Source organism: Oryzias latipes, chromosome 15 (assembly GCF_002234675.1).
Source record: "Oryzias latipes chromosome 15, ASM223467v1".
NCBI lineage: Eukaryota > Metazoa > Chordata > Actinopteri > Beloniformes > Adrianichthyidae > Oryzias > Oryzias latipes.
Window position 1 is genome coordinate 3,336,376 of NC_019873.2, and position 27,844 is coordinate 3,364,219.

A 27,844-nucleotide genomic window follows, 5' to 3' on the forward strand; every position below is an offset into this window, starting at 1 on the left:
TTCTGGTGTTTCAGTTCTGCTGTTTAATTAGAAACACAAACACACAAACAAAGGAAAACATCAACACAGGTGTTGCTAAAGACATTCAGAAATCAAGAATAAGATGAGACAACGGATTGAATGGGTGTAAAAGTAGGACATGGACTGCAGTCTCCAGAGTACAACATACATGGCTCTACAAAGCCTGATATGTCAGGTTTCTAGACTCCTCTAAAAGAAAAAACGGTTCCTTCCTGGGCTCAGGTCTGTGGGAATTCATACGCAACCTGCTGCTGCTGCTGCGTCCGCCTCTGGATTTTTAACCACTAACAAGACAGTGCTTCTGAACCAAACAGAAGGAGGAAGATTTATTAGGTAGAAACAGCTGAAGCTCTCTGCCACCTCTTTGTTCTTTCAAAGTTGGATCTCACGGTGAGCCATAAAGATGGTTGGGGAGAAGGAAAGAAAAGACCTTTCTGACTGTGAAATGGCAGCAGCAGCAGCAGGTTTCCCCTCAGAGAAAGAGCAGAACCACACCTGATCCTCTGCTGGAGACACCTTTCAGATCCTCGGTTTATTGCTTCACAAGGAGTGCATATAGATTCTACAGGATGTTGCTGAATTTTCTTTCAGCCACATTGAAATGAGTGACATGAGGAAAAAAGGCGAGCGTGTCTGCCGCCTGAGCACATTCACTAATGTGGGAGTCCTGGAAAGGCACCAACGGGACCTTCCAGGAACTCAAACACACGGCCAGAACCATGACAGGTGAAAATGTAATACTGATTCTTTTATCACTAATAAAATGAATGTTAAAAATACAGCATCAAGTTACCCTGAGGTGCTTCAGTCTCACATCACTGCAAAATGGACTCAAACTTGAAACGTCTAAGGAGGATGGATGGGTCAATTTAAAAAAAAGGGTTTACAGATGAAACCGCTTTACAGTCCTTTAAAAACAAGCTGGGAATAAAACTATAGTGATAAGGCTTTGAAAATGCATACATCTGAGTAAAATACGTCATCTGACTGAGTGCATCTTTAAGTCCACCCAAAAGAAGACCATAACCTCTTCCTAACTATCACTAACCAGTAGCACATTCTCAAACCAGCACCAGGAGAAAGCCGGCAGAATCCTCCCAGCTGGAAAAGCTCAGTTCTAGTTCCTCTAGAGCATGCTACAGTGAAGCATGTTGGTCTGCTGACACATTAAACATGAGCTGATCTAGGAAAACCCCACAGTAATTGAAACATCCACAGCTAATTCAGTGATTCTATTACCCCCAGCATCTGGAGCCTGCCCCCCCATGCATTCCCTCAGTCAGATCGTCCGTCTGAACACAGAGGCCCTCCTGTGACCGTCACAGTTTGGCAGCCATGAAGTTGATGTGAGGCTTGGCCAGAGGGAAGAGAGGCAGGCTCCTCTTAAACTCCGTCATGTCCTGAATCAGCGTGGGCTGCAAACACAACAGCAGAGCGTCTCAAGTGAAGCAAACGGGGGGCACAGGGAGGAGCGGAGCTTAAAGCAAGGCGGCATTACTCACCTGAGGCAGGGAGGGGGCGGGAGCCAGGTTGAAGTCATTCTGGGAAGGAAACTCTCCCACTATGGGACCTAGAGCACAGGCCGTCATGAGCGCTGAACCAGCGTCCAAGTAAAGCAACCATCCACAGATACTTACAGGAGTCCATCTCTCTGGAGAGCACGTGCACAGAAACCTTGTGTCTCTTCAAAGCCTGCACGGTCAGACGCTCCTGTGGACGCAGTGAGACGTGACAGAACACACAATACTGCTGTGGGGTTTATAAGAGCCCTGTGGGGACCGCAGTACAGGTCTACAACCTTCTTCACTTTAACATCACACTGGTCTGCATGAGGCTAAAGTGGCCGTCACCTTTTGATTATTATATACATTTTCAGCCTCCAGTTTCTCTTCACTTTTGAGGATAAAATTATCTAAAATGATCTAGAATCAGATTATACGTAAAACTCAAAATTGTTGGTCAGGCTTTTTTTTCTTTGCGGCCCGGTCCCAACTGTCCGTTGGACCGGTATCGGTCCCCGGCCTGGGGCTTGAGGATCACTGGACCAAAGAACTGTGCAGAGAGTACCCTGCCTTTGCCTGACAGTAACTGGGATTGGCTCCAAAAGGGATTCGTCAGGTTTACAAAAATAGATGGATGGAATATTTCAAATTACAAGGTCACTGGTGTTTTCAGGGTCACTGGTGTTTTCAAGGTCAATCTTGGCCACCTGTGCAGCAATTTCACCTTTTGAGATGTGAAAAAGCTGAACATTTTAAAGAAAAGTCTTGCTATTAATGTTGACAAAAATCTGACCAGCGACACCAGGGAGCTGGAATAATCAAAACGATCAGAGCAGTCTGTAAAAATGATTAATATCGGTAGATTCAGTTTAATCAACTGATCACGGTTCATCTTTTGCAGCAGATTTCCACCACATTAACCTTGTGCTTGACAGAACTGTTTTAGCATAAATATAATTTCAACAGATAGATGGACAACGTCAGCAGGACAAAAGTCAAATGGGGGAAAGAATCTGACCAATTCCAATTAAAGTTTACAACGAGGAAAAAACAAGAAAAAATTGTGTGCATTTAAATACATAAAAACAGAATCTTTGTCATTTCCAACTGTGGCTTTAAAGAGTCAGAGAGCAGACGAGCAACAAAGGAGACAAAGGGAGAAGTACGTACTCTGTAGAAGTTCATGATGGCTTCTTTGGTTAAAGTCTTCAGATGAGCCACTTCAATGTTATCTGCAACATCAAGTCTCATTAGTGAGGTCAGTGAGATTCATTCATCAACACTACAAGAACCAAACAGGAACATTTTATTGTCTAGTCTAACAAGATCTATAAATATGTCGACGCGTTAAATAAGAGTATTGGTTGGATCTCATTTTATTTGATTATATTCTCTTAAAATAGCAGTTATTACCGGTAGTTGGTGGACAAAATCCTTTTTTGTAGAAAAAGAATATAATTTATCCTGAAATGTTTTCCTGTTTTCAGTAAAAGAATTTCAAAATGCAGTCAGATGCAGCAAACATCCGTTTGTGCTTTACGATGATTGACTGACAACCACCCAGAAAGATACTTCAGAGCAGATTTAATATATTAAGATAAAAAAAAACATTTTTAAGATGTTTCTTTGAAGACCTGCTGCGACAAAAATCACGGTGTTTGGTGTTTTTAACATGTTCATGGACTCCTGCTGCTCTGCAGAAACTATGTCCAAGAAAACAACACAGGCTTTTTGATTTGGACTACATTTTTGACTTCAACATCATCAAGTCAAGCTCCCGTTTTTGCTTTTGCCCACACAGAAGCCCATCTGGTCCCACAGAGGGGGGCCTCACCTCTGTCAAAGTTGTACTGCTGAGAGATGATCTCCCCCCAGTGCTTTGCACACTCAGCAGAAAGCTTCTTGGGTTTGTCCAGGCGGCGGATAGCCAGAGCCTGGATGTGCTTCTGGAAGGCCTCCTCGCTCATCTCCTCCAGAAGCTTCTCCATGGAGAGGAGGAAGGCCTCCACGCGACTCTCCAGGTAGTGGGGCGCCTTCTCTGATTGGATAATGAAGCGCAGGCCCTGCACGCCATTAGCTCGCCGTGGTCCACTGAACACTATGTAACCTTAGGAGGTGGAGGAGATGCTGATAAATATTATTGACGACATTTTAAAAAAGACGTGAAGAGGAACAGACATTTGTAGTCAAAATGCAGAAACTATCTGCTGGCAGATGAAAACAACCAGAAAATGGACTGAAATCCGTGTAATAACAGTCCAGTGGTCTCACCCAGCTGCTCCTTGGTTCTGAGGGTGTTGAAACAGGGTTCAGAGATGATCTGGCAGAAGAGCTCCAGCATCATGTTGTCATGAGTGCTCTGCATGTCCGTCTGGTAGTAGATTTCAATGCCACAGTTGTTGTGGACCTCATTCCTCTGCTGGTAAACAAACCAGCCGCCTGAAACAAACAACAGCAGAACCAATCAAGACACGTGACCTTGAAATAAAGACCACAGTCATTTAACTCATCCATTGTTTAAATGAAGGGGGAGTTCTGCGTGTTCACAGTGTATGAATGCTGTATGCCTGCTATACTACACCGGCAACAGCCAGCATAGTCAGTGGTAATACAGACAAGGTGCTGGACTCTACTGTTGACAGAGAAGCCACGTTTCTGTCTTTGAAGATTTGCCTGGCCTTGTAAAGCCGAGTCATTGAGAACAAGCAGGGAACTGCAGCAACATCCAAAGGGGTTCTCCCAAACATCTCTGTGGGAACTGGATCTCACCCATTTTTATTTCATTTGTGTCTTGAAGATTAACTACAGGGCTGCACGGATGTTAGAGCTCTTGCCTCACAGTAAGAAGGCCCCTGGTCCAAGTCCCGGCTGGGGGACCTGAACCAGAACACCAGTGGGGGACCTTTCTGTGTGGAGTTAACATGTTCTCCCCGTGCATATATGGGTTTTCTCCAGCTTCCTACCACCATCCAAAAACATTCATAGGTTCATTGGTCACTCTAAATTGCCCATAGGTGTGCATGGGTGTCTGATTGTGGCCCTGTGACTGGCGACCTGTCCAGGACGTCCCCTGCCTTCACCCACGAGTGGCTGGGATAGGCTCCAGCAGCCCAGAGAGGGAGAAAACAGCTTAGAAGATGAAATGAATGAATGCAACAAATAAAAATAACTGGAAAGCAACTTACCAAAAATGAAAAAAGTTTTTTTTTTTTTTACCAAATCCTTTTTACTATCTTTATTTAACCAGGTGAGCCAATTGAGAATCTATTCTTATTGACAATGATGACCTGGACCAATGGGGCATGTTTTTGGACTGTGGGAGGAAACTGGAGAGAAGCCACACATGCACCAGGAGGGTTTACAAAACTTCATACAGAGAATAGACGGCCAGGACTTGAACTAGGAGTGCTAACCACTACACCACTGTGCAGCTAAACCAGAAATGTCTGCTTTAAACGAGAGCTTCTTTAGGAGTAAAGACTGAGACCAATGACTCAGTTATCTGACCAGTTGTTATCAGGTTTGTTACCATGGAAACAGACAGGTTACCAGGTGATTAACAACAGTCTTGATACCCACCATCTGGAACTTGAACCTCTCTGTAGCGAATCAGCTGACTCGGTAGGAGGGGCTTGGTGTGAGCATGCTCAGTGAGCGTGTCCTCCACCATCTGCATCATGCTCAGAGCGGACTGGAGAGAAGACAAACACACGGAATGATCCAGACCTGCTGCTCCTCCTCACCGGGACAGACAGAAATCCTAAATATAATGCAATACTGCAAACGTTTTCACACTTGGTCATCATTTCTGAGTAAAAAGTCCAAAGGTAATCTAGTGCCTGTAATGTGAATTCACATGTTTAATAATTTTTAACACAAATGGTGCACTACTAATGCACTACTACTATTCCCCATCGTGGGATAAAGTCATCTAATCTAATCAAACTAGTTACTATGCGTTAACTTGTGCCCCACATAAAACAGTGTAACTGTTCATGTCTTCTAGTTATCTTGCTTTTTTTAGAGGGAAGCAGTTCTACAATCCAGATTCATTCATTCCTCTTCATTCAAACGAAGGGGAGAATTCTGCTTGGTGTTCATTTTAACAGGCATAAGGCAGGAACAACAACTGCTGGTTAACCATGACTATAAAAGATTTTTGTCTTTGTTCATTTATACTCCAATTCATCTAAGGACGACTACTTCAGCTGTCAAACATGGTGGAAATGGTCAAAACGGGCCATTAAACAGACATGCAATACAGAATGGTACAGATCAAAAACAACTCTTCTATATTCTGATTCTACAATATAATTTCTTTGCAATTAGCTCAAACAGAGACTGAACGAACCTCCTTGGTGATGTTTCCATGGATAAGAGTTTCGATGTGTAACCGTGACAACAGCTGTGGTATAAAGGCTTTGAGGCGGGGAAGAGTGACATCTGAAACGCATCAAAAAGAAAGAAAAAGCTAATCAATTATGGAAATTCTTCCAAATGGGGACAAAAAACTAAAAGCGACTCACTTTTATGGTTATTGTGAGGTTTTTTTGGTGGATCTGTGTGTGTGTGTGTGTGTGTCTGGTCATTTCCACTGATGGAGGCAGCCTTTAAAGGCTCTGGGGGACCTCCAGCCCTCGAGAAGGGAGCTCTGCTGCAGCATGACTTCAGTCCAGCTTGGCTCTCTTCTCCATTTGACTTTTTGAACTTTGCTGTGCAGAATCTGCAGAATAGTGTGAAATCAACCTGTAGTGTTTTGTGTGGTGTATGTATAGTTTTTCTTCAGTGTGCCTTGTAGGATCTGTGGATTAGATAGGTGGGGTTTTGTCTGTTGTTTTGGCCTTGATCCACCCTGAAGCCTTTGTGCTTCACCTCTTGGACTTATTATTCATCATTTTTCTCAGAGCCCATCCGTCCCATGGAGGTCCGTAGAGGGTCGTGGAGGGGATTTCAGTCCCCTTCAGGATGATACGGCCACCTCAAGGAGCGTCATAAAAATGGAACGTACCATTGTCGTGCAAGTGTACTGAGAAGTGTTTGTAAGAACGCATGGCCGTGGAAAAAATGTGCATAAACATTTCCATCTAGGGTCCAAACCAGGGCTCTATGATCTTACCTGCGTGCCCATGTTTTACCTGCAGACAGCAAAAATCCGCCAGTAAGGGCAGCTGCGACTAAAGGCCCGTACACACCGGGACGAATATTCGCCAGGCGTTATTCGCCAGCGTTTTTCGCCACGTTTTTTGTGTTCACACCCAGGCGATTTTCGCTGACGATGAGCCGAGCGAACATGCAATTTCATTCCCTGACATTAGATGGCGCTTAATGTAAACAGAAATACTCCTGTACACAAGGTGGCGCTGCGCAACTTTACGCTTCTTAAAGTCGCTTTTCACTCAGAAGAAGAGAGCAAGTATTTACGCGATTGTCAGAATCAAACAAAGAAAACATGAATATTTCAAGCACCAGTAGCTCCAACTGGTGCTTGGTTCGGGGATATTGTAGAATGTCCGTCATTATTTCTTCGCGGCAGTGTAGACGCTACTTGGCGTCTAACTTCTTCGCTGGTATGTGTGCTCAGCAAGGCAGTTTTGTGTTTGAGCGCCCCCAAGTTGTGTTTTACTGTAACTTCAGAAGCTCCAGACACGTGTGCAAAAGCGCCACTCTCATTGGTCGAGTAGATTTCGACGCGATGCGTCGAAAAACAAAAACGAACCCGAGGCGTTTTTTTTTTTTTGACGCTTTGGCGCGTGGCGTTTTTTCGCGTCGGTGTGCACACTCTCATTGGTGCCCTTTGTTTAGTCACGAGGCGTTAAACGTCGGCGAAAATCGCCGGCGAAATTCGTCCCGGTGTGAACAGGCCTTAAGACTTTAACTCTGACCAAAGCATAGCTGCCATGTGATTCAAAGGTGAATGCGTGTGGGAAGCTGCATCTCACCATCTAGCGCCTCCTTCAGCTCATCTTTGGTCCAAGCAACTTCTGTCATTAACAGGCGAAGGTAGTACATAGCATGCTGGTGAGGCTGCTCCGCTCGAAAGTTATTCAGAGACCTCATGTACTGTGAGGAAAGACGGGACAAGGACAAGCAAAGTCAACCAGGTTGGTCTTAGACTTGATAAACAACTTCAAAGTTATGCAGGAACCTACTGCTTCTTTAATGATGTCAAAGCGCCTCTCGTTTATCTCAAAAGACGCCATCTTCTCAACGATCTTCTTCAGCAGGATGTGCTGTTTGTCGTTGTAACCTTTGACTGACAGCTGGAACGAGCAGACAAAGTACACTAATGTATGCAGAGAGTTTATCTGTGAAGATCAACCAAAAATGATGCAGCTTTTGGAGCCAAATCATTTTGCACTTGAAAAGGTGTTTTAGGATTTCTGTCAAGCTTCTATTTAGTTATGGTTGGCCCCTAGGATCCCACTCCCACCATCTTTTGATGGACTGTAGAGGAGTTTGTAATTATTAGCCAAAAATGAGGACTGAATGCCCATTCTTCCTTTTTCATTTTCATTGGGGAGGAAGGAATGGAAACATGTTTTCTCAAAAAGAGGAGTCAAAAGATGTTTTTATGTAGCTTTCAAAATGATTTTAGATTTAGTTTGGCATCACAAATCAAGCAAGAAGCTGGTCTTTTGGACAGAGTCAGCAGGATGGAGTACCAGGAGAAAAACGCAAAACGCACAAAGCCAACAGTTTAGATTAAAACCACAAGCACAGAAAACAACATCCCTTCACTACATCCATTAGTTAGGTAAACAGTAAAAAGGACATTTCCGTTGGGACACTGGACCTTTGACCAAACCCATGACATCAAATGCAGCATGCAAATATTAAACAGTTCCAGTTTAATTCTCACATCATGACTTGGTCTTAAACTTTTCAGAGGAAATACTGATTTTTTTAAAGATACAAATCAAGTTAACCTGAGGATATTTTAACTTTAATAAATAAGTGACCAATTCAATAACTCTCAGTCTGTAAGGACTCAGAGCCGGTCAAGAATTTCTGACAGAATTTCCATCGGTTCAACAAGGTGGGCCAGTAGAAAAAAAGGTTTCAATGAATTAAACTGAACGTACGAAGCTGAGCCACTTCCACCAAGTTCAAGCCTTTCTCCTGCTCACTTCAGCTATCTTACTTACAAGGATGGCATTCATCCCTGAGGCTACGCCATACACCAGCCCAGCCAGGCGGGCTGCATATGTATACTCTTTTAAGTCATCCTTCAGTAACCTTAGCAACAAGTAGGTCATGTTGCAGTGCTGGGGATTCACGTAAATGTACCGACTAGGTGAAGGAAAACAGACGAGAGAAAGGAGGAATGAGAGTGGCCAAAAGAAAAGGAAATGACATCCACATCAATTAAAAAAATCATAAAAGAGTATGTATATGCAGCCACATGACCAGCTTTCTGACCCTGCCAATCAACTGCCATACCTGATAAATGGACTTTGTTTGTCAATGACTTCTTTCTGACACTTGTTGCATTTAAATGGTTAATTTTAGGCCGGGAGTGTTGACTAAACCCAGAAGAAGTGGATGAGCAGGGACAAGGCTTTGGTGAAGAACAGAAAGATGAAACGAGACCAACCAAACCTGGGTTAAAGGGAAGCAAGTCATCGTTTTAAGGATTGTAGAGCAAGTAAAATAATGTAAATAAATCAATATATTGAAATAACTACCGTAAATTCCGGACTACAAAGCGCACCCGATTACAAGCCGCACCCACCCATTTTCACGTGTTTAAATAGTTTTATACATACACAAGCCGCGTCAGAGTACAAGCCGCACATGTGTTAGGCGGTATTGTCATCCTGACGGATCAAGGCTAGCGTCCCAGAGCGAGTGCAATTTATTAGCACATTGGGGGTGGTGCCAACTTAGCCTCTGGCTCACGTATTTGAGTGTATCGACATCTGTCAAACAGCATGGACCTCTATTCTGTTCACAAGTTCCTCAGTTATGGTGTTTTTGTTTGTTTCTCTTTCGGCTTTTCCCATCCGGGGTCGCCACAGCGAACGAGTCGCATGGTAAACTTGGCAATGTTTTACGCCGGATGCCCTTCCTGACGCAACCTTCTCAAAGCAACCGGGCTTGGGACCGGCATAGAAGTAGAGAAGGGAACAGGGAGCAGCCCGGTGTTGAACCTGGGTTTCACGGATGGAAGGCACCGCAAACCAGCACGAGCTAAACCGGCTCCAGTTATGGTGTTTTTATTTCATTTTTTTTTTACTTATTGACAATCTAGGTATCATACATAAAATTACAAACAGTAACCATATAATCAACATTACATCCCTCAATTATAATGAGGAAATTTACATCCGCGATTCCACATTTCCCATGAGTCTTAGGGGCTAAAGGCGGGGCCAACGCCCGGCTCGCCATTCTGTTGTACGTGTTTAAGAATGAGCAAGTATCAGCAGTGCATGGAGGGGTGAACGGGAAAAGCTCTCCTTCCGCTTGTGTCGCAGCAGCGTTATGGGAGTAACAGGGCTGGTTAAAAAACACACCGGTAAAATACAGCAGCGGCGACTGAAAAGCGCGCGCCTCAGCGTGATACGCGCGCCTCAGTGCGGCGCGTGCGTCAGAATTCAGAAGCCTCTGCGCTCCGCTCCCGCCCCGCGCGCTCCTTGTCTCCCCTTCCTATCTACTCCGACACCTCTGGCCAGGGCGGCTTCAAGGAGGAGCACTTCTTCCCCGTTGCGCCGGTGGACGGAGCAAATCGTTTCTGTGCAAAGCAATCGGACTTAATACTGTACGTTTTGTGTATGAGGGGCGGGTGCGTTGTTACGTGTGGGAGCCTTCAGACTGCCATCGGCCCCACAGCTCAATCAGCAGGAGAAGATGTCTCCAGCTCACACGGAGGCTGTGAATTTTTCAAAGCAAAATTCCGCTTTTACGGTTTCCTTAGAAACCGTAAATGGAGTGTACATTCATGCGCTGTTCTCTCCGTCACGCAGCAAACCGGCTTTTCCAAACCCGTTGGTGACGGTGGACTTTTTTACGCTGCTTTTAACGATTGCTTTTAACTTGAAAGCTTCATCATATTGTAGCGGCGATCACGTGCACGTTGGGTCTAATGGCCCCAAAGGATTCTGGGATGCGGCCGGGCATGCGTGTTTCATTTTGTTGAACCATGACTGAAGTGTCTAAGACCTGAAGTCAAGTCCATGCTGTTTGGCTGCTAAGAGGTGTGTTGAATATAAATGACTTGTGCTTGGTGTTAGATAGAGAATTCAAACTATTCACTGAGTTTGAAAGTACGTACATGGCGGCCGCTAATTAAATCCATAAATTAGCCGCGTCACTGAATAAGCCGCAAGGCTGTAAGCGCAGGAAAAAAGTAGCGGCTTGTAGTCCGTAAATTACGGTACATTAAGCTAAAGCAGTTTTTAAAGCAGTTTATTCCACAGGATAATCTGGCCTGAAGTTAACCCATTAACTCAGGACTGGTTAAGTCATACGGCATCAGTTGGGTGGATGATAACAAGAAAGGGTTGTGGGGTCTGGGATAGGATGAAGGAGAGGTACTTTTGATACTTACATACATCCCATAGACGGTATTTTGAAGGTCATAGTTCAAGCCAGCTAGCTCGGCTGCATATGCATACTCGTTGAGGGAGTCCTTGAGGAGCTCCAGGTACAAATATGCCATATTACAATGCAATGGGTCCACGTACGCAAATGGGCTGTAGAAGAAAATCAATCAACATGGGATGCAGACAGAGAGGACCAAGACATGTTGGCTTTTCACACTTCCTCAGGCAGAAGACCAGAAACCTTCAGTATCTAGGGGCTGACGGAATCAAACCAATAGAAGGAACTATAGAACTATAGAGTCTCCTGGACTGAGTTTAGGAAACTGTCCCAAAAAAGATTATTTTGTTTTCCTTCTCATTTGAATATAAAAGCATTGAAATGATTTCAGCAGCAATGAATAGCATTCACTAGTTTAGAGGCATTTGTCAGATTTAAACCTTTCCTGTCGCTTTATAAGGACCGTTTGACAGACTGCAGAAAGTCATTTCAACACCTCAACCTGCAACAAAGTTCATTTCATGATGCCACCAATCTAAACATGAGTCTCAGATAGCTGTGAGCCAATAACTTCTAATTCCTAACAAGTAGTAGTAGCTTATTTTAAACAGAGCTTATGCAATAACACCAAGGACTTCTGTGCAATCTACTAGGGGTGTAACGGTACATGTAGTTGGACCGAAGCGTTTCGGTCCGGTTCACTTTTGGACCGTTTTGGTTTTCGTTTTTTTTTTTTTTTTTTTTTTTTGGGGGGGGGGGGGGGGGGGGGGGGTCAGGAACTATAGCAGGACAATAATCAAACTGACACATTCATGTTTTTGTTTTTTTGTAATATTGACTAAAATGGCTGGTAGTGGTACACAGTAACAGTAAGAGCTGAGGGGAAGAGAGTGACTCACCTGAAGAACTCAAAGTTCAGGCATGCCTTTGGAAGAAAGAACTTGTCATCCTGCTTGAACCACACTTTACTCATAGCATTATCCTGCAAGAAATTCATTATGAGCAAAGAAAACTATGAAAATACCAACAGACATGCAAATAAACAAGATCCTGCATGTTCAGATATTTGCAAACTACCCCTGTAGTGAAAAGAGACCCAATTACAGAACCTCTCCAGCTGTTCTGCCCCCAAAACCAAAAGTTGGATGTTCCAGTCACATTCCATGAGGAACACAACAGTGATAGACGACAGGGAGAGCCCTCTGGAGTTACCTGTTAACAACAGACCCATGAGGAAAAAACACTCACCTTGATTAAAGTGGGGACTGAAGGAGAATCTTTTGGTGGAGGGTAAATCTCAAAGTTGGTGGGAATGAACTCATTCTTCATTGGTAGTTTGAATTTTCCATTGAGGTCTGCACTGGCCCATTTCTAAAACAAAAGCACGGTCTCATCAGCACCTCTGAAACAAAGACGGACAATGAAACTACAGCTTTTAGGAGCATCAAAAGTTACCTGGATGGTCTCGTTGGAGATGGCCTCCTGCTTGTACTGCGTGCCGTACCACTCCTCTGCCCGGTCTGTTTGCCCTTCAAATGACTTTGACACCACAGCAACCCTGGAAACACGAAAACACATCTGGTCCTGAAGAGACATCGAGATTTAAAAACCTACGCTCAAATGAACATTAACCCACTACAAATTTTATATATTTTATTTTGATTAACCAAAACATCAAAACAATACAATAATACAACTTGACGGATCTTAACGTTTGAATCACTTAAAGAGACAGCTTTACCACTGAAAACATTTCAGTCTGCCTTCAGAACCACCTTAATCCTTGGTGTCACAGATTCACTAAGGTTCTGCAAACATTCCTCAGAGTTTTGATCCATGTTGACATGACAGCATCAAACAGTTAGTGCAGATTTGTCGGCTGTACATCCATGATGCCGATCTCCCGTTCCACCACATCCCAAAGGTTCTCTACTGGGTTCTGGTGTCTGTGGAGGTCGTTTAAGAGCAGTGAACTCATTATGTCCTAGAAACCAGTCTGAGATGATTCCAGCTTTATGACAGGGAGCCTTATCCTGCTGGAAGCAGCATCAGAAGATGGTAAATAAAGAGATGGACATGGACAGCAGCAAAACTCAGGTAGACTGTAATGTTGGAACCATGCTCAGTTGGTACTAAGGGGACCAAAGTGTCCCAAGAACAAATCCACCACACCATGACACCACCCCCACCAGCCTGAAGCGTTGATACAAGGAGGGATGGATCCATGCTTTCATGTTGTTGACTCCAAATTCTGACCCTACCATCTAAATGTGGCAGCAGAAATGGAGACTCGTCAGACCAGACAACGTTTTTCCATCTTCTATGGTCCAGTTTTGGTGAGTCTGAGTGAATTGTAGCCTCAGTTTCCTGTTCTTAGCTGACAGCAGTGACACCCGGTGTGGTCTTCTGCTGCTGTAGTCCATCTGCATCCAGGTTGGACGTGTTGTGTGTTCACAGATGCTCTTCTGCAGACCTCGGTTGGAACTAGTGGTTCTTTGAGGTCCTGTTGTATTTCTATCAGCTGGAACCAGTCTGACCTATGACCTCTGGCATCAACAAGGCATTTCCACCATTAGAACTGCTGCTCACTGGATATTTTCTCTTTTTCAGACCATTCTCTGTAAACCCTAGAGATGGTTGTGGGTGAAAATCCCAGTAGATCAACAGTTTCTGAAATCCTCAGACCAGCCGCTGCGTCTGGAACCAACAACCACGTTCAAAGTCACTTCAATCACCTTTCTTCTTCGTTGTGATGCTGATTTGAACTGCAGCAGATCGGCTGAACCATGTCTACATGACTAAATGCATTGATTTGCTGCCATGTGATTGGCTGATTAGAAATTTGCGTTAACGAGCAGCTGGACAGAAGTGCCTCATAAAGTGGCCTGTGAGTGTGGACTATACATGTTAAGAATGCTTCTAAATGAAAAAATGTTTGGAGATATTCACGTCAAAAATAGCGCTAAGAGTCTGACAAAGAACACAGCTCCCATAAACTCCAGGCACAATCGTCATGTTTAATGGTAGTTCCAACTAGAAAGTCTGTGCTGTGACACTAAAAACCTAAAGAAAAGTGATTCTATTTACAGTACAGATCATTAAAATCAGCATTTATTTTCAGTAAATGGCACACAGACCTGACATTCTCTGGAAGCAGCTTATCGAGCACCATCTCAATCAGATCTGGTCTGAACTCCTCTAGAAGATACTCTGCTGCCAGAACTTCCTCAAGAGGGTAGTACTGCAACACAAAACAGAGTCGAATGGGAGTTTGATTCTTTCAACTGAATTACATTCTGAGCCTTAGACTGACTGTTGCGTATCTGCTGGTGTCACGTATTACCACACTCATGCCGTTTAAATCCGCAAAAAGTTTGGATTATTAGAGGAGATACAGGATGTAAAAAAAACAGCAATTCATGACCTCTTCCCAGTTAACAATAATCAGAAATGGAACCATGAAGGTTTCTGTTTTTTGTTTCATCAGCGCTGAACCTACATGCAGTAGACCGGCCACTTTAGAGGTGTAGCCACGGGGTCGCTCCTTGTCCTTGAACCTAAAGGCCACTTTGCTCAAATCCTGCAGACACGATGAAAAATATGTAGATTAACAAACAGGAGGGCAAGTCTGGACTTTCAAAGAGGAAGTGGTGAAAGACAGAAATGACCTTGCATTCTTCAAAAACCCATTCCTGAGGCCGCTCAGTGCGTAGCTTCTGGATGTACTGGAACATGTGGAATATGATGTCTTCAACGTGCACTGCAACGTCAAGCAATGATTTCATCAACACTTTCAAGCCGTCTCTTCACGTGTGCACTTGGTTTTGCATTCCCCCAGAAATGAAAAGTGAAGTTCTTACGAAGGCCTTCCTCGGTCAAATCCACGTTGATGATAAAGAACATGAAACCTCGGGCTCCTTCTTTCTGTCCTCCAACAAGTGTGTTCACCCAGCCTGAGCAGAAAGGGTCGGAAATGAAATCTTATTTTTGTCTTTTTGTTATTAAATGAACATTTTCACTGTGCATTTCTAACCCTTTAACCAAAAAGGTTCAAGCTGTGACCTGCTGTAACGATCCCACCATAAACGCATAAACATACGTCAGCTGATTCTGAAGCAGAGAAAAGCAGCTTTTCATAGCAGCTTTGACTGGACGTGCATCACAGTACTAAGGTAAAGTGAGGCATGACGATGCAGAGACACTTTTCTCCATGACAGAATCAGTTGATTGTGCCAACATTTCATTACTGTAAAGAGCTGCTCTGCTTCAGAGCCTGCTGGAATGACGTTATTTGCACGATAGTTAGAGGAATATAAACCCTGGAGCTAAAATTTCATTGCAAAAGGATTTTTTAAAATTTGTCCATAGTTTTCATTTGTAAACAAAAACTGGAATACCATAAAAAATGTAATGTTTTATAGCTTGCCGGCGAGTACCTTTAGCTTTTAACTCTGACAACAAACTCCCCGGTCCTTCGTGACCAATCAGGTGTCCCAGATAATGCCCAGGGTTAGACTTGTAGTACTTCTGAAGGTCCGGGATGGGGAAGGTCACATATAAGTTTCTTATATCTTTGATGGGAACCACTTTATAGAATTGCTGAAAGGAAAAAAAATATGCATAGAGTTATGTGCTTTAGGCCTAAAAAGAGTATAGATAGACCTATTTGCCTTAATAACAGAGCAAATATCTTTATTTGAAGAGCATCACCCAGGAAGACTGGGTCTAATGACAGCCTTTTATTGAGGCTACATAGGAAACAAGCAGCTCACCCTGAGGTGCTCCTCCTGGAAGGGATGGTCAGGGAATTCTGGGATGGGAACGTTCTTGTTTTCTACTTCTCCAAACAGCTTCACCACCATTGATGTCAGCTCATCCAGTGACTCTGGAGAGAGAAAGGTGCACGTTTTCTCTCAACTACATATGGTAAATGGTGCATACTTGCACCATTTACCGTGGTGAAACGGCGAAGGCATAACGTTTTTCTACCTTCCTCGAATGCTTAAAGCGCTTCACAGTCACAGTCCCATTCACCCACACATTGACCCAGTCACACACACATTCACCCACACATTGACCCAGTCACACACACATTCACCCAGTCACCCAGTCACCCAGTCACACATTCACCCAGTCACCCAGTCAAACATTCACCCAGTGAAGCACACATTCACCCAGTCACCCAGTCACACATTCACCCAGTCACCCAGTGAAGCACACATTCACCCAGTGAAGCACACATTCACCCAGTGAAGCACACATTCACCCAGTGAAGCACACATTCACCCAGTCACACATTCACCCAGTGAAGCACACATTCACCCAGTCACACATTCACCCAGTCACACAGACATCCACCCAGTCACCCAGACATTCACCCAGTCACACATTCACCCAATCACACATTCACCCAGTCACAGTCACAGTCACCCAGTCACACAGTCACCCAGTCACACATTCACCCAGTCACACATTCACCCAGTGAAGCACACATTCACCCAGTGAAGCACACATTCACCCAGTCACACACACATTCACCCAGTCACACACACATTCACCCAGTGAATCACACATTCACCCAGTCACACACACATTCACCCAGTCACACACACATTCACCCAGTGAAGCACACATTCACCCAGTGAATCACACATTCACCCAGTCACCCAGACATTCACCCAGTCACCCAGACATTCACCCAGTCTCACACACATATTCACCCAGTCACACACACATTCACCCAGTCACACACACATTCACCCAGTCACACACACATTCACCCAGTCACCCACACATTCACCCAGTCACCCACACATTCACCCAGTCACCCAGTCACCCATTCACCCAGTCACACAGTCACCCATTCAGCCAGTCACACAGTCACCCAGACATTCACCCAGACATTCACCCAGTCACACAGTCACCCACACATTCACCCAGTCACACACACATTCACCCAGTCACACAGTCACCCACACATTCACCCAGTCACACACACATTCACCCAGTGAAGCACACATTCACCCAGTGAAGCACACATTCACCCAGTGAAGCACACATTCACCCAGTGAAGCACACATTCACCCAGTCACACACACATTCACCCAGTCACACACACATTCACCCAGTCACACACCCAGTCACACACCCAGTCACGCACACATTCACCCAGTCACGCACACATTCAACCAGTCACACACACATTCACCCAGTGAAGCACACATTCACCCAGTCACACACCCAGTCACGCACACATTCACCCAGTCACACATTCACCCAGTCACACATTCACCCAGTCACCCAGTCACACAGTCACCCAGACATTCACCCAGTCACACAGTCACCCAGTCACCCACACATTCACCCAGTCACACACACATTCACCCAGTCACACACACATTCACCCAGTCACACACACATTCACCCAGTCACACACACATTCACCCAGTGAAGCACACATTCACCCAGTGAAGCACACATTCACCCAGTGAAGCACACATTCACCCAGTCACACGCACATTCACCCAGTCACACGCACATTCACCCAGTCACACACCCAGTCACGCACCCAGTCACGCACACATTCAACCAGTCACACACACATTCACCCAGTCACACACACATTCACCCAGTCACACACACATTCACCCAGTCACACACACATTCACCCAGTCACACATTCACCCAGTCACACATTCACCCAGTCACACATTCACCCAGTCACACATTCACCCAGTCACACATTCACCCAGTCACACACACATTCAACCAGTCACACACACATTCACCCAGTCACACACACATTCACCCAGTCACACACACATTCACCCAGTCACACACAGTCACCCAGTCTCACACACATTCACCCAGTCACCCATTCACACATTCACCCAGTCACCCATTCACACATTCACCCAGTCACCCATTCACACAGTCACACAATCACCCAGTCACACAATCACCCAGTCACCCATTCACCCAGTCACCCATTCACACAGTCACCCAGTCACCCAGTCACACAATCACCCAGTCACACAATCACCCAGTCACCCATTCACCCAGTCACCCATTCACACAGTCACCCAGTCACCCAGTCACACAATCACCCATTCACACATTCACCCAGTCACACATTCACCCAGTCACCCATTCACCCAGTCACCCATTCACCCAGTCACCCATTCACACAGTCACCCAGTCACCCAGTCACACAATCACCCAGTCACACAATCACCCAGTCACACATTCACCCAGTCACCCATTCACCCAGTCACTCAGTCACACACACACATTCACCCAGTCACACACACAAATTCACCCAGTCACACACACAAATTCACCCAGTCACACACACACATTCACCCAGTCACACACACATTCACCCAGTCACACACACACACATTCACACACACACACATTCACACAGTCACACACATACACTCACACAAACATTCACCCATTCACAAACACGTTCACACACTGGTGGCGGCTCCACTGCCGAACACTGGCGCCAACCTCCTATCAGAGGTAAGGTGGAGTTCAGTGTCTTGCCCAAGGACACTTCGACAGATGGGCATGCAAGGTGGGAATCAAAACCGCAATCTTATGATTGGAAGTCAACCGCCCTCCAACTGCGCCGATGGCCGATAGATAGGACATCTGACCCTCACCTCCCTGTTGCTCATAATGAGAGAAAATTGCCAGTTTTCGACAAATAAATCGATAAACGATTTAAACCTGATATTACGTCCTCCAAATCCTCAACGTGTCTGTTAGACCCAATTCCCACTAGACTTTTTAAAGAAACTTTTCCCCTAATTAATGATCCCATATTAACAATGATAAATGCCTCTCTGGAAACGGGTTACGTGCCACAGTCTTTTAAAAATGCAGTTGTTAAACCTCTTCTGAAAAAGCCCAGTTTGGATCCTAGCATCTTGGCCAACTATAGACCGATATCAAACCTGCCCTTTATTTCTAAAATCCTAGAAAGAGTTGTAGTTAAGCAGCTTTACTGCCACCTACAGGACAACAGCCACTTTGAAGACTTTCAGTCGGGGTTTAGACCTCACCACAGTACGGAAACTGCACTAGTTAGAGTCTCTAATGACTTGTTATTGGCCTCAGAAAAGGGACTACTTTCTATTCTGGTCCTGTTGGACCTCAGTGCAGCCTTTGACACTATCGACCACGGTATTTTACTCCATAGATTAGAGCAGGACATAGGGATCAGAGGATCTGCTCTCCAGTGGTTTAAATCCTATCTGTCCGATAGGTATCAGTTCGTTAATGTAAATGGACATTCCTCTCAGTGCACTCGAGTCATCTATGGAGTCCCACAGGGCTCAGTCTTGGGACCGATCCTGTTTACGCTTTATATGTTACCCCTAGGAAACATAATCAGGAAACACAGCATTAATTTTCATTGTTATGCCGACGATACGCAGTTGTATTTATCCATGAAGCCTGACCAGAATGACCAGATAGAGAAACTGAACGCCTGCATCAGTGACATCAAGACCTGGATGACAATTAATTACCTCTTCTTGAACCCAGAAAAAACTGAGGTCATTATACTTGGTCCTAAAAACCTCAGATACTCTGTCTGCTCAGATAGTCTCCCTGGATGGCATAAGTATAGCCCCCAATTCCACAGTTAGAAACCTTGGGGTTTTACTTGACCAGGATTTATCATTTAATGCTCACATATCTCAGGCGTGCAGAACTGCCTTTTTTCACCTGCGGAATATTGCTAAGATCAGAAATATACTTTCTAAGAGTGATGCTGAAAAACTCATCCATGCATTTGTTACGTCGACGCTGGATTACTGTAACTCCTTGTTAGCAGCGTGTCCTAAGAGTTCCTTAAGAAGTCTCCAGCTTGTTCAGAACGCAGCAGCTAGATTGTTAGCTGGAACCAGCAGAAGAGATCACATCACTGCTGTGTTAGTTTCACTTCACTGGATCCCAGTTGATTCCAGAATCAAGTTCAAGATCCTCCTGTTAACCTATAAGACCTAACATGGAATGGCCCCGTCCTTTATTAAGGACCTCATAGTCCCTTACCATCCAATGAGAACACTTCGCTCGCAAAATGCATGACTGCTTGTGGTTCCTAGAATTAGTAAAAGTACGGTTGGAGGTAGAGCGTTTAGCCACCAAGCCCCTGTCTTATGGAATAAACTCCCAGCTCATGTAAGAGAGGCCGACTCAGTTTCTACATTCAAAGCTAGACTGAAAACATTCCTCTTTGGACAGGCTTATTGTAAGACTAGTTAGTATTCAGAGATTATTTAACTTAATGTTAATTTGTTTAAATTAAAATTAATAATAACTATTTCTTTTAAAAGGCTGCTAGAAGTTGAAGCTGGGGTAACTATGGTGCACTGGGGTTCTGTCCTCTTTCCTTTTTTACTTCTACCCTTCCTCTCCTCTATTCTTGATCATAATTTATCATTTAGTTCTCCATGCCTCTGTTTGGTGCAGTGCGATTCATGTATTGTCCCTCTTTTCCTCTCCCCTCCTGGGGAGTGTGAGTGCTTCCAGACTCCAGTTGTTTCATCCGTGCTCCAGTTCCTGACCGTTTACCTCGCCTTTGCTCCTGCTCCTACACCTGGCTGTGGTTCCTGTCTCCGGCTCGACTCGCGCCTTTGACTGTCCCCACAACCACGGCTGGATGAAGCTCGTCTGCTGGACTTCTATATATGTAGTTGTAGATTTAGATAAGTTAATTCTTTTCTAAGATTTCTGGTAAATCGCCTGTCCGTCCTGGGGGAGGATCCCTCCTTCATGTGGGCACCCCTGAGGTTTCTTCGTTTTTTCCGGAATCCGTTTTTTTTTGGGAGTTTTTCCTTACCGCGAAGGGGGGGTCTAAGGGCAGGGATGCCAGTATAGCTTAGTCAGTTTGTTAGTTCATTTTAGTATTTTTCTATTGAACTCTTTGTATTCGTGATCCTTTTGAGTTCATGTTTTACTTCGAAGCCCATCGAGACGACTGTTGTTGTGATTTTGGGCTATACAAATAAAATTGAATTGAATTGAATTAATGTGCTAGAAATGAAATGTGATACCAATGTTCCGAAAAGTTTCTAAACGTGGAAAATCGGATTCTACTTCCAAACTGCTTTAGACACAAATTAGAAAATGCGGACTTTCTGGGACTTGCTGTGTTGTTTGATCTACACAGACCTTTGTGATGCTGAAGCTACATTACAGCATGTCTTGTCATTCTGCAGCGGTTTGCAAGTCATCCAAGTTCGGCGTGACTTGCACTTTGGCTCCTCGTCAGAAGGTGCAGATATAATAGGTCTGATTGCTGGTTGTTGTCTTACCTCGTCCTAACACGCACAGACCCATCAGGTTAGCAGAGTAATACGTGGAGTGGAACTTCAGCAGCTCCTGACGGACATCAATGCCTTCTTCACATGGTCTGGTCTCTAGAGTCAGCTTGTTACCTGTAAAAAATAAAAAAACTAGTGTTGAGAAAAATATTCCCAAAGATAGATAATCCTAACAATTTAAACACAGGTGGAAGTATAAATTCAAATTATTTCACACTGTTTTCAAAACTGCAGAAAAACAACATTTTTTTTATTGTTAAAAACTGAAACAAAACCACTGAGATGGTTTTTTAAATTGTATATAGTGATATAGAGAATATAGTGTTAACAACACTATATTAATGATGTTTTTAAAAAAAGAACAAGCTACTTGTGAGGCATCCATGTTTGAATTGAATTAAAAAACTAGTCATAGCTAATATTTATCTCATATTTCCTCTAAAGCAACCATCAAAAACAAGTTTTCTCTCCTCATGTCTTTCAGACTCGGTTCTCCTAACTTAAACAAACATTGCACAAGTCAAGTGGTTTTCTGATCTCACTCATGTCCTCATAATCATGGTAACTGTGTGGGAGTAAGCTCACAAAGATAATCCCCCATGAACCAGAAAAATGAAGACATGTCTAACTGTATGCAGGTCTCTGATGAAAGAGTGAGAAGTGCCGTCTGCAGGAACAAGGCTGTCGCTGCGTGGAGAGGCCGGTCCACACCGGAGCGTTCTTTTAGCTCTTACTCATCTAAACTTTTTGTTGATTTTAGCCCAGACGTCCTTAAAGCATCATGGCCTAATAGACAGGATGACAGGGAAACTGCTGATGCAGCTGCTGAACTGGATTACATCTCCACTCACTTCTGTCAATCACTTCTTACTGGGAGATCTTTAATGACAGATGAAACCAGATTTATCCAAAACACAAGCCCTCAAGCTGTTATTCTAGGATATTTTTGATTTGAATTATGCCATCAAGCGCATATGTTGGCTTATGCAGCGTAATATGTTTGACCTGTATGACCTATTTTGACCAAACACCCTGGTTGTTGTTCCACTGTTGGTTAACGGTTTAAACTGAACACTGTGGCAGTTCAGTTTGATGCTGCTGCACGTGACGTCCAGTTGTATGATTTGAATTTTTGGTGGTTTAGTGCTTAAAACAAAACAAAAAAACAGGGAAAAAATGTGATGACGGAGTGTTTCAGCTAAGAGATGCTGTCTGAGGAAGTAAAGTTGATGCCGTCGTCACCATGTGTGCACCTGAACATCTCCTGCTGAACACCCATCGCTGCTGCATGTTGGTAAAACAACCAGATCAGCCCAGAGAAACTTGTTTTTCCCCCAATGGTTTTAATCAAAATAAGGTTATTAGAGCCACAACTGAAAGCAATCATTTTACTGTTGGACCTTTTATCAACAAGGATCTTATAAATGTGTTATAGAGTGTAGTTTTACTCTGAATGAGTATTGGTAACCATTCCTGTCATGTAGTTCAATATGTGTTCATCTGGATTCTCAGATAAACACCTTTCAATCCAGGTGAGAGGATCTAAGCCCGATCCTGATCACAGGAACAGTTTTTGATCTGCCAAATGTGAATCAATACTCTAAATACAGATCTGATCCAAAGACAGAGAAAAGAGCCAGTTCCAAAGAGAGAAACCTGGAGTGTTGGTACCTGTTCCAAATTTACTGAAAGGGTGGTTTGGGTTTCCTGTGGCCTTCTCCAGCTGAAACAGCCTCCAGGCGTCATTCATCAGGTTCTTCTCATGCTCCGAGTCCACGGCGTTCACCTCTCTGTCCTTACAGCTCTCATCGAACAAAGGACACAGGAAGAACTGTGCAAACCTGAGAGGCAAGAGGGAGGCTTTAGGATCAACACGGCATGTCACATTATCAACAGACCATGCATTCCCATTTGTTATTGTATTACATTTTCTAACCAACCCTTCCTGCTTCAGACTATTTCCATGAGGATCTGATCAGACCATCTGACTTGTAAATGAAGGGGGGGGGGGGGGGGGGGGGGGGGGGGGGGACCCCGGGTCACGGACCGCTTTAATGCCAGACAAGCTTTCCAGAGGCTGATCCGGCATCCACAGCTTTTGACTTTCATTATTTATACTAAAATGCTCCAATGTCAAATCCAGTTTAGAAAGACTGCTACAAAATAAAGGTGGAAGGATTTATCTGAATTTTTTCCTCCTATTATTAAATCTTGACCCACTGTGTGAAACGCTTTCACAAGTTTCCACCAATCAGAAACAGCTTCAACAAACCAACAACTTTATTTGATTGCATCTTCGTCTTCTGTAAAATACCTGCACAGTCTTTGTGCACTGCATTCTGTGTGTACACATTTCCCCTCGACTTCACCCTCAACCGCTTCAAACCAGACACCAACTTCAGTCTGGTCTGACTCTTGAGGTGTGGCGGATAAAAACAACACAACAAAAGCAGAGTAGAAGTGAATCCACTGCGTTTGTCACATTTTAAGGTTGTTGTCGCGCGTCGATCAGAGCAGGTTGGGTGAGTGGGAACAGCTGTCACAGTAAATCCACATTATGAGTAAACACTTCATTCAGAATCTGATGATAAATAAAACTGAAATATTGTAAACTGCGTGCCAAGCGGCCCTCATGGTGGAACCAGCTGTTCCCTGTAGATCACACTCTTAGCTGGGGAGGCTTTCGGGTTGCAACATCATTGGAGTGTTGCACAATGAAAAGACGATGCCGAGGACACACAATGAGGTGTGTATTAACCCACACAAACCTTTATTTTGAAAGGTTCTACACTACTCTACACCATGTGCGCCATTTCTGGAAAAACAAAATTGATATTTTTTTCTGGTACATGGAGCTTAATTCACAAAGGAAAAGCACAAATGTGTGTTTTTAAAAAGTCACAACTTAAAGCTTAGCTTAAATCCTTTTGGGGACAAACGGAAAAGAGACTGAGTCTGACATTAACAGAATGGAAAAAAAACCCAGACAGCAATTCTGTCCAAGCCAGATGCCAGCAGGACATAAATAATTTGGTTCTCCCCACCGTGACAAAGCAGGAACACAAGAAGCTTCTTCTAGTTTAGCCTTTTACGGCTGTTGAACTCTTGACTTTCCTTTCAAACCATCGCAGATACAACCCAACAGCAGGGTGAGTCACGCCTGCATGCGGACCATGCGTGATCTGTATGCACGCATTAATGCGGATCGCGCGTGCATGCAGGCTAAAAACGAGCCCTGCCACAGCTACAAAGACGGTGGAGTTTGGTAACTGGAGAGCAGCAGGCAGTGACAGGAGGGTTTATTCTGTATTCTGTAGGAAACCAAAGCACACTGCAAAGCAAAACCTAACTTCATCTTCCCTTATGGCCTAAAACGCCGGCCTGCAACCTTTATCACCAATTTGGTCCAGTTTCTTCCAGACCAAAACTCAGCCAGAGCTGCATAGTCCCACTTTACTATTAACAAAAATACGCTTTATTGATGTTTTTGAGGCCTTTTTACAATTACTGAATGATAAAAGACTTAGCACTTTGTCTTTATAGCAGTTGTTAACTTTTATTTTATTTTGTTATGACGGCAGCAAAAACAAGTTCCTTTCAAAATAAAACAGCCCCTGTGTCAAAAAGGATCCTTCAGCTGCAGCAGATTTTAACATTTCAAGTCGTTTTTTTTTTTTTTTTTTTTAATCGCTCCGTCATCCTTGTTCTCCTTTTACGGTCGACTACAAAACATGACAACACTGATGCAAAATCCAATAATTTGAACACTTTGTCTCTGAGCCACAAATAGACACTTTTGTGGCAGAAGATAAGAATTTTTATAGGTTATAACCCGTTAAGCTGAAACAAATGAACCAAAACTACAAAGTCATTATTTATTTGAATCATTCATATTTTCCTTAAAGCCAAAGAGCCACAATAGAGGCATTAAAGAGGAGCCTCCGGACGCAGACCCCTGACCTAAAAAGAAACGTGCTGGCTTTTGCTTTTAGTGCATGGTGAGGGGATGGGGGCATCTCTAAAAGTTCTGCACCCAATTACAAATATGAAATCATACCTATCAAGAGCTCCTTGCAAGTGCTCATGGGAGACATCAAAGTAGTAGTTGGTGTGCTCCCCGCTGGTGAAAGCGTTGGAGCTCCCTGCGTGCTCGCTCAGGAACTGGCTGTACTCGTTCTCCTTGGGGTACTTCTCCGTTCCCAGGAACAGCATGTGTTCACAGAAGTGGGCCAGGCCGGAGATGTTCTCCGGGTCTGACAGAGACCCTGGGAATTCACACAAACAAGCATGGGCCAGGTGTGTGTGTGAGAACTACAGGTAACATCTACGGTACCTTCAAACCTTCAGCAGAGGACTGTCCACAAGATCACAGGATGTTTTTTACTTTACAACTAAATACTTTATGTATCTAAGCCATTCTAGATTATTTTATTGCAAGACAGCAGTTTTAAATCAATCAGTTCTGAACAAAGCAGGCTTCATGCTTTGAGAAAGATGAGTTTTTACCAAAAATATTGACGGCAATATTTAAAAATCACTTGGGAAGTGTGCTGTTCCATGCTAAGTAAAACCAAAACCCATTCCAAAATGCTGTAAAAGGAAAAGCAGGTGGGTACGTTTTCCTGTTTTAAGCATCTTAGTGGCTAATGCATATTCATCAAACAATGTGAGCAGAAACGGCGAAGGCTTCAAACATCCGTCACCTATGTGGACGTCCAACGCAGCGGACGCTTTGTCAGTGGTGGGGTCACTGATCAGCATGGCCTTCAGGCCGTTGCTGAACTCCAAGCCTCTGTAGACCCTCTTGTCTTCAGGGGAGCGGACGATTTCACTGACGACCCTCTGCACAGCGGGATCCGTCATCCTGGCTGGTGAGGAGGACAGCAGCCTGTGGAGGACAGCGCAGACTTTACAGCGCTATAGATCCACGCTTACACACTCGTCTCGGTTTGGGAAGACAAAGACCATCCATCCATCCATCCATCCATCTTCCTCCGCTTATCCGGGACCGGGTCGCGGGGGCAGCAGACTGAGCAGAGATGCCCAGACTTCCCTCACCCCAGCCACTTCCTCCAGCTCCTCTGGGGGGACCCCGAGACGTTCCCAGGCCAGCCGAGAGATGTAGTCTCTCCAGCGTGTCCTGGGTCTTCCCCGGGGCCTCCGCCCAGTGGGACATGCCCGGAACACCTCTCCAGGGAGGTGTCCAGGAGGCATCCGGACTAGATGCCTGAGCCACCTCAGCTGGCTCCTTTGGATGTGGAGGAGAAGCGGTTCTACTCCGAGCTCTCCGCGGGTGACCGAGCTTCTCACCCTATCTCTAAGGGAGCGCCCAGCCACCCTGCAGAGGAAGCTCATTTCAGCCGCTTGTATTCCGAAGACAAAGACTAAAAAGAAAAATCTGTTTCCACTTGGAAAAGGCAAAATGGAAAAAGGAAAACTTCATTCACGTTTAGTTTACTCCTAAATAAAATCGTTTGGTATTTTAACAGCACAACCAGACATTCATTGAGGCCAAAGCTGCACCCTAGTTTGACAGGAATAAAGGAATTTTTGTAAAGACAGACTCGACCTGAGCTCAGGTGTTGAAGGCACGCGCCGCGGCGGGGCAGGTCAGTGGCATGCAGGTGCGATGCAAGTTCAACTCTTTCTTTCAGACTCCAACAGTCATTCTTCAATCATTCACGAGCCATAACATCAACAAACACAGATGAGAGCAGACTGCTGGGTGGTAAACGTTGCTGTCAGTCACCAACATGGAGGACCATCCAAACCAGCAGCTGAGCATTAGCATAAATGTATCCACTGCGGTTATAAAACGGTGACAAATAGTAGCCACGTTAGGTTAAACGGTTATTTAAATTAATTAAAATAAGTCACACTACGTAGCCTGCTTTGTGTTAAACTCGGCATGCTGGTTGATAACGCGCTGTGTCTTTCCAGGGCCAGCTTTTTTACTTAGCCGGCTTCAGCAGCTAATCCTCGTTAGCTAACTAACCCGTTTCCCGTCACGGTCTGACCCAAACTAGCTGCTAACGACTGTCCTCAGCTGGTCGACAGAACCCACCTGAAACCAGGTGTGACACGCACGTTCTTTCCTGATACCCGGAGAAATCTGATGACGCAGGCCGCTCGGCTGAAGCGCTCAAACATACTTCAGTCCCATGTCTGCCGGACGACTTTCACAGCGCCATCTTGGAACAGCCGGAAGCAATCGAGCCCAGATTCAAGAACGATGACGATGCAAAAGCTGTCGATTCAGCAAAGACCTCCGCTGTAAACAAGCGCAAACACAACAAAAACAATCGTTCCTCTGTGCCAGAAGAAATCTTTTTTCTCCTTTATTCTCTAGGATTGATACTAAACTTTAGCTGATATTGCTATTTTTTTATATTATTGACGGAGGAGTCAATCTTGTTAAAATGTTATAATTTTATTCAA

The 27,844-nt window shown here is 44.4% G+C and overlaps 1 protein-coding gene across 3 annotated transcripts; it reads right to left on the bottom strand.

Moving 5' to 3' along the window:
- On the bottom strand, positions 1–27,624 carry LOC101158223 (insulin-degrading enzyme). Of its 3 annotated transcripts, none has more exons than XM_004076886.4 (25): positions 27,471–27,624; positions 26,110–26,294; positions 25,464–25,671; positions 23,078–23,247; positions 21,398–21,520; positions 15,839–15,951; positions 15,503–15,665; positions 14,927–15,019; positions 14,735–14,826; positions 14,566–14,646; positions 14,204–14,307; positions 12,522–12,624; positions 12,315–12,437; positions 11,966–12,048; positions 11,074–11,218; positions 7,673–7,783; positions 7,463–7,583; positions 5,875–5,966; positions 5,103–5,214; positions 3,795–3,962; positions 3,358–3,630; positions 2,694–2,755; positions 1,659–1,731; positions 1,524–1,591; positions 1–1,436 (listed from the first exon to the last, which is right to left on the bottom strand). In XM_004076886.4, the coding sequence occupies exons 1-25, from the start codon at positions 27,554–27,556 to the stop codon at positions 1,341–1,343; spliced, it is 3,048 nt and encodes a 1,015-aa protein (XP_004076934.1). In that variant the 5' UTR covers positions 27,557–27,624; the 3' UTR covers positions 1–1,340. The 3 variants fall into 3 exon arrangements, with proteins under 3 accessions (XP_004076934.1, XP_011482342.1, XP_023818863.1); XM_011484040.3 differs by having other exon boundaries at positions 27,494–27,597; XM_023963095.1 differs by having other exon boundaries at positions 27,559–27,587.
- Positions 27,625–27,844: the final 220 nt, after the last annotated feature.

Excerpts from the sequence above, each read along its gene's own strand:
- LOC101158223 (XM_004076886.4), bottom strand. The coding sequence starts at position 27,556 with ATGTTTGAGCGCTTCAGCCGAGCGGCCTGCGTCATCAGATTTCTCCGG. Across the intron at positions 14,647-14,734 it reads GGGTTTTTGAAGAATGCAAG|GATTTGAGCAAAGTGGCCTT; the intron begins GTCATTTCTGTC and ends TCGTGTCTGCAG. Across the intron at positions 1,437-1,523 it reads CCGCCCCCTCCCTGCCTCAG|CCCACGCTGATTCAGGACAT; the intron begins GTGAGTAATGCC and ends TTGTGTTTGCAG.